At 35.4% G+C, this 10,565-nt stretch overlaps 1 protein-coding gene across 1 annotated transcript; it reads left to right on the top strand.

The window, feature by feature from the left end:
- The first annotated feature begins 4 nt into the window (after window positions 1-4).
- LOC147874768 (replication termination factor 2-like) lies at window positions 5-8,364 on the top strand. Its single transcript, XM_087343267.1, has 5 exons — window positions 5-213; window positions 2,133-2,303; window positions 3,280-3,492; window positions 5,415-5,559; window positions 6,133-8,364. Exons 1-5 carry the CDS (start codon window positions 145-147, stop codon window positions 6,330-6,332), a joined length of 798 nt encoding a protein of 265 aa, XP_087199393.1. The 5' UTR covers window positions 5-144; the 3' UTR covers window positions 6,333-8,364.
- Window positions 8,365-10,565: the final 2,201 nt, after the last annotated feature.

Genomic DNA, 10,565 nt, shown 5'->3' with positions numbered 1-10,565 from the left:
TTAATCAAGCTGCAAAGTGATGACATGAGTGTTCTAGTTCTTCTCATTGTTGCTGTTACCTAGTAAGAGTAAGTGTTGATCATTGATAGTGTGTGGTGAGGTTTCTCTGGTGTAGTTCTAATTTAATAAATTAACAACCTTAATATGGGCTGTGATGGGGGCACTATCCCCAAAAGAGCTGAGCTGGTAAATACAAAAAAGAAGCCAGTGAAAGTAAGTGTACAATATAATTTATTTGTATTCCATGGTCTAAGCCAATGACATAACACAAATACAATACTTGTTTCTAGTGCAAATATAAATACATAGTTATAACAGCTATTTATAGATATCTTAAACTACAGTATTGCAGCAAAATAATTATGACGAGAAACCATCACCATTGTTACTTACATTTATTGATAAATTCTTCTACTGAATAGGAGTGAGATAGGAGATACTCTTTTAACACTGCCTTGAACATTTTTATATCGTGATTTAAACGTTTTATAGTAGGTAGAAGATTATTGAATAAATTAATTCCAGTACAGTAAACTCCTTTTTGATATTTACTGAGGTTAGAATTTGTCAGATGAAGGTTGTATCTGTATCTTATATTGTGGATATCTGAATTTGTTTGAAAATTTTCCATTTTATCCACTGCAAATGATAATATTGAGAGCAGGAATTCACTGGGTAGTGGAAGAATATTAAAACTTCTTAAATAATTCCCTACAAGAGGCTGTAATGATCCTCTTTTAAGTGTGAAATACTTTTTTGTTGTCCATTGAATTTACAAAGAAAATTATTCTCGTATGACATGATGGAATGGAAGTAAGCAAAACAAACTAATTCTAAAGGTTCTGTTTTCATGAGTGCTGCAACTGTACTTATACCAAAACATAATGTATTGAATATGTGTTTTCCAGTTTAATTTGTTGTCTATTTGTAGGCCAAGAAATTTAATTGTTTCTATTTTCTCGATTATTTTATCATCATGCCCTATATTTAGATTTACGCAAGTTCTGTTGTTAGTACAAAATTTCATGAATTTTGGTTTGTCACAATTTAATGTGAGTTTATTGGCTTTAATCCATTAGTTCAAGCTAGCAAAGACATCATTTATGCAATTTTAAAAACAGACAATTTCTGGATATGAAATAATAATATTAGTATCATCAGCAAAGAGTATAAGTTTAGAATGAGAGTTGATGGTTGAGGGCAGTTCATTGGTATATACGAGAAAAGGCAGAAGACCAAGTATTGAACCTTGGGGCACTCCATGTTTTACAATGCCCCAATTTGAGTAGGTACTATCATTTGAATTTGATGATTTTATTTCTACTTGTTGCTTTCTGTCATGAAGGTATGGTTTAAACCACTGACAAGCTATATTTTGAATTCCATAAAAATTTAGTTTTAATAGTAATAATTCTTTATTTACTCAATCGAATGCTTTAGCAAGATCACAAGATATTCCAGCAACATGGACTTTATTATTTAATGCCCTTAAGATTTCATCTGTAAAATTGAACAGGGCTTTATCAGTCAAGATTTTTTTTCTAAATCCAAATTGTTCACCTTGAAAGACGTTCAAGTTTAAGGAATCACTTACTCTCTTATACATAAGTTTTTCAAATATTTTAGAGAATGCTGTTGGTAATGAAATTGGTCTCTAATTAGACATGCAAGATATCTCACATTTTTTATATAGAGGTTTAGCTTTTGAATATTTGAGTCATTCTGGGAAAGCTCCTATTGCCATTGATTGATTGCACAGATAAGTTAGAGGAGCACTAATCTGGTCTGTGCCACTTTTTAGTAATGTTGTAGATATTTCATCATAACCACATGAATATTTTGATTTGAGAGAATTCATTGTACTTTTAATTGCATTTGTTGTTATAAACATAAGACTTAAATTTGGAAAGGTTTCAGGGATTGCTTCAGCAAGGTACTTTGTTATAAGATCTGAGGTTATGTATAATGAATTCTTCTCGGGCCACCAGGTATGTATGGTGGTTTAATGAAGAGAACACAAGCGTTTCAAGAATTATCTTCGTCCTCGGCTGGTAGCCCGAGAAGTATTCTTCGTACTTGATTTGTTCCTTTTTCACATTTTATAATTTGATATGATTGCTTTACATTTGCAGGAGAAAGACGAGAAAAATGCTTGGTTGTGGAGAACCTGCAGCCTCACACAGCTGGTGTTTGAACCACCGGTAGTATCGTGCTTCTTGGGCAAATTTTATAACAAATGTGCTGTGATTGATGCCCTGTTGAACAAGAGTCCTGTGCTCCCACAGCACATCAAAAGGTTGAAGGTAAAGATTATAAACATTGAACTAAAAATAGGTAATATAAGCTGGATTATGATGAAATATCATTGCATTAATACACATTCTGTCTATCGAAAGGAGGCGGTGATGACCCACTACTGGGTTAAGCTACTAATAGGTAGATTGATAGAATGCACATAAATACAATTATGAGCAAAATTTCTTCACTTAATAAAGTTAAAAATTACAGTTTTATGTTACACCTTTGTTTGGTAGAGTTAAAATCAAAGTTAATGTCAAATTCCCATGTATGTGCAGTACATTCATTCATCAGTTATTTGTGTTCAAAAATTCTCTTTTAATAGGAAAGAATTAAACATTGAGCTATAATGTAACAGACAGGAACTTATGAATTCCTAAAGAATATAAGATATTGAATAAAATAAAAATAAAATTCAGTTAGGACTTATATCAGTTTCTAATTTAAGGTTATATCCAGAATTTGATGTTTGGAAAGAGGTAGTAGTGCAGAACAGAAGTGAACAGAATCATTAAGTAAATACTACACAGTATTTTGTTTATCAGTCGGTTAATTCTTACCTGTGGTTAGTATTTATAAAGCAAATATGTTACTTGCCGTAGTCAGTAGTCATTCTAAATTCTTAGCCATGTGGATATGTAATTCAACTGATGATATTTTAGAGCTGGTATGTAATATAGTGACACTGTGATTGAACCTCTTTAGCACTGCTGAAATGATGTTATATACCATGAAGCTTCATGTAAAATGGTGATAACATGTACCAGTTAGTGAGTTTTAAGTTTGTTGAGTCCCTATACTTAACAAGAGTAATACGTATAACCTGTCCTGTCCCCACAGCTCAGTTTTATGACTATTTCAACTTAATTAAGTACTGTAGTCTATATATTTTCTCAATGTATTGTTTATTCTTGATGTAGATGTCATGTATTATGAGAGGAAATGTATTTATAATTAAAGACACTGAAATTTGCCTTGCAGGATATTAAAGATCTGAAGCTTACTCCAAATCCAGCATTTAAGCCATCAGCGGAGAAGGGCGATGAGTATATTGATTGCCATTTAGCACCATACATCTGCCCAGTGGTTGGAATTGAGATGAATGGGAAGTTTCGATTTGTGTTCCTCTGGGGATGTGGTTGTGTCATGTCAGAAAGAGCTCTCAAAGAAGTGAAGAGTAAGCTGTGCCTCAAGGTAAGAAACTATTGAAATTATTATCAAGATAATATGGCAAGAATATAATTTCTTTCTCTTTTTGGGGATTGAAGTCTAAGAATATTGGTGGTACCAGAATATGCATCATGCTTTCAAGTTCTTTGTTTGATAGACAATAAAATTTGATAAGGCAGCATGATAAAATGTATATTTGTTTCCTCAGTCTTGTATAATGTATGTGGAAGTATTTTGTAAGTGAAGCATGAAGGATTTTGCAGGTGTGTTTGTTTTATGTCCACAGGAATAAATTAGTGTAACTCCATGTTACTGTTGTGTAGATATCCCTGGGTAATTTGAAGCCATACCATAACTGTCTTTAAACTGGATGTTTCTTCTTCCTGCTGAGATGTTTCCATTTTAAGTGGGTTATCTGACAAACAAGCCTGTCTGACTTCCCACAGTGTATATTACATTTATTTCATGATTTCCTAACATGGCTAAATATGTGTGTATTTGTTCTGAGTGAGATGTTTGTCTCCTTCACTTGCCTTAGTGCACAGGTTTAATTATAACTACATCCTGTCTGCTTCATAATTGTTGAAGTAGTTTTATATAACCTGTGAAAAGATACCAGGTGTTTGACAGCTTAGCCAGTTACTGGGTACACCTACAGTGAATGATCCAGAGGAATTCAGTTTTATGTTGAATGTGTGGACTGGGGGAATGAAGTAATGAATATAAATAATTCATGCCAAAAGTAAGAGATTGAACTGAGAAAATACAGTCCATGTTATAATTCAGAGGGTAATATTGAAATTAGTTCACGGAAATAGTCTTAGGGTATGGACTGGATTCATCTGGCTGAAGATAGGGGAAAGTGGTAGGCTTTTGTGAACATGGTAATGAACACTGACTGAGGTTCCATAAGGGATATAGTTTTTTTTTGACTAGCTGAATGTATCATTTGCTTCTCAAGGACTCTGCTCAGTAGAGTTATTGATATTTCAACTGTTACATCTGTTATTTAGTTAATAAGGTCTTTGTGTGTATCCTCTTCACCACATATAAATAAGGAACTTTAAATTCAGTAGATATTGGAACAAAACAGACTCATACAGAATTAAAAATCACTTGGGGACAGCAATGCCTGTGGGTTCCATAACATCACAGAGTTTTGTGAACAACTGAATAAAAAAGATGTAGTTTGTTAGTCTGGACTTGCCATAAGATATTGAAATTTGTGTTCAATCTCTGAGTGAAATAAGTCAGACTGTATTCTGGTATCAATAATACCAAATGTTATTTTTCTTTCTTGTAGGAAAGAACATGAAATAACTTTAAGGCAACTAGTGCACAATCTTTTATCCATTATAAAGAACACACAAAAATGTCTCGTTGAGTTTGGCTTCACTACTGTTAGTGCTGTACTATCAGGTGCATAAGCATTACTTTATATTCATACTTTGTTCTTTATTATATTACATATGATACACTTCTGTAATGTCCCTGTCCTAGAAATCTATTTATTTCTTCTGTGAATATGTTGTAGAGTGAGACTTTACTGGTACAAACTATAGAAGAGCACATGCTAATGAATGGCATTTGGCAAGACAGCTTCAGATTTTCTCCTTGCTACTACATCCGGACTGGCTACCCCAGTCTTTTATGTAGTGGGAACTGGTAACTCTTTCCCCAAGGATTGAAGTGGCCAGAGTGTGAAGCTGTTCACTTTTCTCCATCTAGTGTTCATGTGCCTTACTTCCATGTTTACACATATTCAAGGCAAGGGAACAACTTTATATTTTGCTTCTACATATTACTGTAAAGTTTTGTTTTCTTGGCGGCAGTTTTAATTATCATTTTGGGGGGTGGTGTATTAAGACTTGGTTTTACCTACCGAATGTAAATATTTTTATATATCGCAGAGAGCTAATTTTTTCTTATTTTACATTTTAATACAGTGCCAGCAACCGTTCTCGGAGGATGACATTATAATCCTGAATCCAACGCCTGAAGATTTGGAAGTGAATAGTACGAGGCTGGAGGCTCGCCAGGCCTGCTTAAAAGCTGGAAACAAAGCTCGAAAAGCACAATACAAAGGGCAAGGTAATAAAACAACTTCATCATCAGAAACATCGAATAATAGTCAGGACATTACAAAGAAGTCATCAGATCTGTCAAGCAGAGTCCATGATTGTGAAAAAGAAACCAGTTCGTTTGTTAGTGGAGAGGAAATAAGACAGAAATCAAAATTACAAAATGAGAAATCACATCCAAAGTTCTTACTGAAGCGTGACAATAAACTGAATTGTATGTTGATGGCATCTAACTACATTTCTAGAGTTTTATGTAGTTGTTAGTTTAAAGTGTACTTGATATTATATTGGATGATTTTGGAAAGTGGCAATAATGTAATTAATCATTGTGAATTCACATCATCTACAAAGTAACACCATGCATTCTTGTAGGTGGTTACATTCCTCTAAAACTTTGGTAAATTGTCTATAAGACTGAATAGACTGTGTTTCACATGTATGTTATAAACCAGCTTGTGAAGGGTTATTTAGAAGGAAATTGGTTGAAGAGTTTGCTTATTGCTTTTTAGAGCTTGAGTTAAACACATGCAGATTTACATTGTATTTTCCTGAGAAACTAAATGTTATTTTTCTTTCATTACAGGTATGAAATCTTCCTTACCCACTAAGAGACAAATGGGGAGTGACATTGAAGATCCAGTATTCAAGAAGACGAGAAGTTCATATAGTGTGGCCAGTGACCCAGAAGCCACTGATGTATTTAAATCCTTGTTCACATCCCATCAGAAAGCCCAGCAACAGACTAAAGCACATTGGATTACGTACAATCCTTTTTATAACTGATATTGTTGTGACATTATTTATGTTTTATGAAGCAAGAAATCTGATTAATAGTCATTTGTGAGTTATGTGTGTTGTGAGATTATGGAACTGAAAGGTTCCCAGTTTGGAGTTTGTAGTAACATGTAGAAAATAAACCATCAGATTCTCAGTTATGTGTAGTAATGTGTAAAATCTAGCTTAATTTTCATTTCCTTTCATAAAATTTATTGGGCTTTATGGAGCTTGTTGAATTTTAATTGAAAAATGAGGTTAATAACCATGAATGTGAAAATTACACTTTTACTTATTTCTCCAGTCTGTTGTTAATTGCTGACTTTTGGTAGCAGCGTTCCTTAAAATGTCATTGACCTCATGTTAAAACAGAGTTTGGATGGAGAAAATGTGATTACAGTCTGATGATATTAAAATGGTTATGATATGGACATTTCTGTTATTAACACTTTTTGACACATCATGAGAGTTACCTTAGAAGAAAAAAAAGTATTGTCTTTCATACTTGACTTTGTCCATAGTGTATTTTGAGTTCCTACACTTCTACCTGTCATTTGATACAAGTAGTTAATGGAAGAGTCACATGTTATACATTAACAGTGCTGATGAATTATATTCCAACACTCTTCTCTCAGTATTGCATTTGTGATATATGTAGACATGTTGCAAGACACCTTTCTTCATTTCACAAGTTTTAGAATAAAAGTATGGTATGTTACTTCCTTCCTTCCTTCCTTCCTTCCTTCTTCTTCTTCTTCTTCTCTCTCTCTCTCTCTCTCTCTTTTTTTTGGGGGGGGGGGTCTAACTTGTGTTGACAAAAGGGGACTGAGAGCCACTGTGTGGTGGTTCAGATTGGTTGGCCTTCATAGGCACCTTTAGGCTTGTGGAAATTTAAATAGGTAGCCATTTAATCTATGTTGGGAGGCATGCAACATATTTGATTGAAAGGTGTTGGCAGAGAGTGTAAAATCACACTACTCTTGCAATCTGTGGAAAAGCATCCTTAGGAATATTAACCCTTGATTATGAAACATCAGGCCAGCTGAAATGATAATTTTCCACAAGAGATATAGCTGATGGTAGAATTTAAAAATATGTGCACATATAAATCTATGAATACACTCATCAAAAAGTTCTTTTGTACTTGAAATTCATAACTGAAATCATTAAGGCCCATATTACGAGGCGCGTCCACAAAGTAAGTTTCCCACTCGTCCCACAGCTAGAAAACCTTATATTGCGCGAAGCGACTGTGCGTACGTGATAGAGCAATGACGTAGCATGGCGCATGCACTAACGGTACTTCCCGCGTTCTCACAGTAGCATCGTTGCAGCTGTTGAAGGTGGAGGTTCTTATTCCAGCTCCCGCCGACTGTGAAGTGCGGTCAGTGATAATGCTAGGCCGCACACGGCTCGACGGACAGCAAGTCTCCTGCAGGAGTTCAGCTGGGAGGTGTTTAATCATTCACCCTACAGCCCGGACCTCGCTCCCAGTGATTTCCATCTTTTCCTACACCTCAAGAAATTCCTGTCCGGTCAGCGTCAGCGTTTTGAGAATGACAGAGAGGCGGAGATGGTTGTCACACAGTGGTTCCAATCCCAGGCGGCAGACTTCTACGACACAGGTATTCAAAAGTTGGTCCCACGGTATGACAAATGTCTCAATTCCGGTGGCGAATATGTTGAAAAATAGCTGGACACTTGCTGTATCTGTTGCAATAAATATTTCCATGAAATTGTGTTTTGTTTCTGTAAACGGCCCCAGGGAAACTTACTTTGTGGACGAGCCTCGTATAATATGAGTGATTCATGAAATGGTGTCTACTGTACGCATGAATCATGTTTTCACCAGCAACATGCACTGAAGTAACTTTGGCTGTAAAGTCAAATTTATCAATGCAACACACATTGCATTTTCATATTTTGAGCAGTTACATTTACATGATAATATTGAATATGTGTTTGAATCTTTGTCATAATGGTAGAAAATTTATTTGTAACAATAATATTCTGTGAGCATTAAAGTATGTTGATACAAGTACTTGGCAACTTGCTTATTGGATTTATTTAGTCTGATACTTGATTGTGTATGAAACAGTTGTGAAATCTTGACCTTGCTTCCTCATTTATAAAATTTAGTTACTAGATATCTATAATACGCCAGCCACAGTAGTCACGCGGTCTGAGGCATGATCCTCGTGCGCCTGACTGCTGTGACCGTGAGTTCGAGTCCCACTCAAGGCATGGACGTTTGTCTGCGTCTTTCTGTGTTTGAATAGGTAGATGTCTAGCGTCGGGCTGATCACTCACCAAGGAGTCCTTACAGTTCAATTAAATGAATAAATAAACCTCGACCCCTATGGGTAAAAGAGAATATAGAGAAAGAAGAAGAAGATAGCTATAATACACATTTAATTAAATACATTATTCTAAACTATTCTATGAACTGAAATGGAATTATCTTGTTTTGTACTTAGCAAATACAGATGATCTTTAACACTGTTTCACTTCGTCTAAATGCCATTTTCACATATCACTTGGAAAGTTTCATTATAATGTTCACGGCTTACTTTTCTCTGTACATAAAACTAACAACAGTTTCATAACACTTTGTTTAACTGCATGTAAATTCTTATTATTTGATTTTTGCAGCTAGAGTTTGATACAAGCAGCATTGATTGTTAAGATTTGCCAGTGATTTGGCAAACACTGCAGTTGCCATCTTCAGGGTTATTCCAGTCCAGAACCCCTGTAACTGTTTGACTTGAAACTTGAACTGGCCAGCAGATGATGGGTGAAGGGTCCCCCGCTAGCAAGCCACATGTGGAGGTTCCCATGTCGGCAAGGGATCTGGAATGCAGGTCAAAACACATGGGAGTACTCGAGTGGACACAGTCGGCAGTGGGTGTTCAGCCTGTGTACAAAACGTTTGTACCAGTTATGGAAAATGGTGTATAAGATTGTCCTTAATTCCAAAAGTAAAATTATTCAGTGTTCTTAAATTTGTTGTTCCTGTGTTTATTGATATACATAAAATTTACCACGTCAACCCTGAGGCGATCCTTGTTCCCCACTGATTCTAGTTCAGGAAATAACTATCTCTTGCCAAAGAAAGAAAAGGTGGCAGGCAGTGAGAAAGTATAGTTATAGGGTGAATGTTTCTAGCAGGCAGGAGACAGGGAGGATTAGGATGCACCTATAAAGATATGGTAGAGGGAGGTGATTAACATTATTAGGTAAGAACAAAAGTGGGATGCTGACCAGTGGGAAGTGACCACATGAATCAGGAAAAGAGGTGATGTTCATGTAAATGTTTCCATCACTTCTTACCCAGTTACATCTGTTATTCCCAACACACCTCTTAACAACCATTTCATTATAAGGGTTTCTTGACAGCCCCCATTTCCTGCAGACATTTACCCTAAAGATGATAATTGCAGTGTTTGCCAGAATGTTGGATACCTTCAACAATTGGTGTGACTTGTCCCCAAAATAAAGAGCAAAACTGCGAAATGTTTATAGCCTTAGAGAAATTCTGGTCCTACACAGTCCATGGAAATTTGTGTGAGAGTGATATTTGTTTATTTTTGTACTTCTGCAGAGTCAAATAAATATCCAAGTAATTGTGTGTATAGTACAGAATTGAATTTACAAGTGTCACTACATTATTTATTACTGCTTTGAGTAAATTTAAGTTATGAATGAGACATATTTCTTGCTGATTGGACTTTGGAAATTTAAATCACACTTCACTTATACACTAACAAGGTACCACCTTACTGTATACAAACCAAACAGTAGAATACCATATCTTTGCTTATATCTCAGTCTGGCTTGTTTTTATTGCATGACAACCGACTATCCAATCTTTCTATACAGGTAAGCCCCGCTTTACGATGCTTTATTTTACGCTGTTTCACATTAATGCCCTTTTAAATAATAATGAAAAAAATAAAAAAACCACATAAAAAAATTGAAAATGCAAGCATAAACACAGCACTGGAAGTGGGTATCTAGGCGCAGCTAGTGTCGGCGTCAGTTGCTTTCTCCTCGGCTGCCAGTACAATACATTATAATTCTTCCTTGATTTACGCCGCTTCAGCTAATGACCCCGAGGAGGCAGAACGTAACCCTAGTGTAAATCGGGGCCTACCTTTGTGTGTGTGTGTGTGTGTGTGTGTGTGTGTCTATATATATATATATATTTATATATATATATATTTATATATATATATATATATA

Source organism: Zootermopsis nevadensis, unplaced genomic scaffold (genome assembly GCF_977971745.1).
Source record: "Zootermopsis nevadensis isolate Lab colony 2312 unplaced genomic scaffold, Znev_1.0 Znev_ptg000005l, whole genome shotgun sequence".
In the NCBI taxonomy this organism is placed as follows: Eukaryota; Metazoa; Arthropoda; class Insecta; order Blattodea; family Termopsidae; genus Zootermopsis; species Zootermopsis nevadensis.
The sequence above is the reverse complement of the archived record's forward strand: the minus strand, read 5'-3'. Positions and strand labels throughout refer to the sequence as shown.

Excerpts from the sequence above, each read along its gene's own strand:
- LOC147874768 (XM_087343267.1), top strand. The coding sequence starts at position 145 with ATGGGCTGTGATGGGGGCACTATCCCCAAAAGAGCTGAGCTGGTAAAT. Across the intron at positions 214-2,132 it reads CAAAAAAGAAGCCAGTGAAA|GAGAAAGACGAGAAAAATGC; the intron begins GTAAGTGTACAA and ends TTACATTTGCAG. Across the intron at positions 3,493-5,414 it reads AGAGTAAGCTGTGCCTCAAG|TGCCAGCAACCGTTCTCGGA; the intron begins GTAAGAAACTAT and ends ATTTTAATACAG.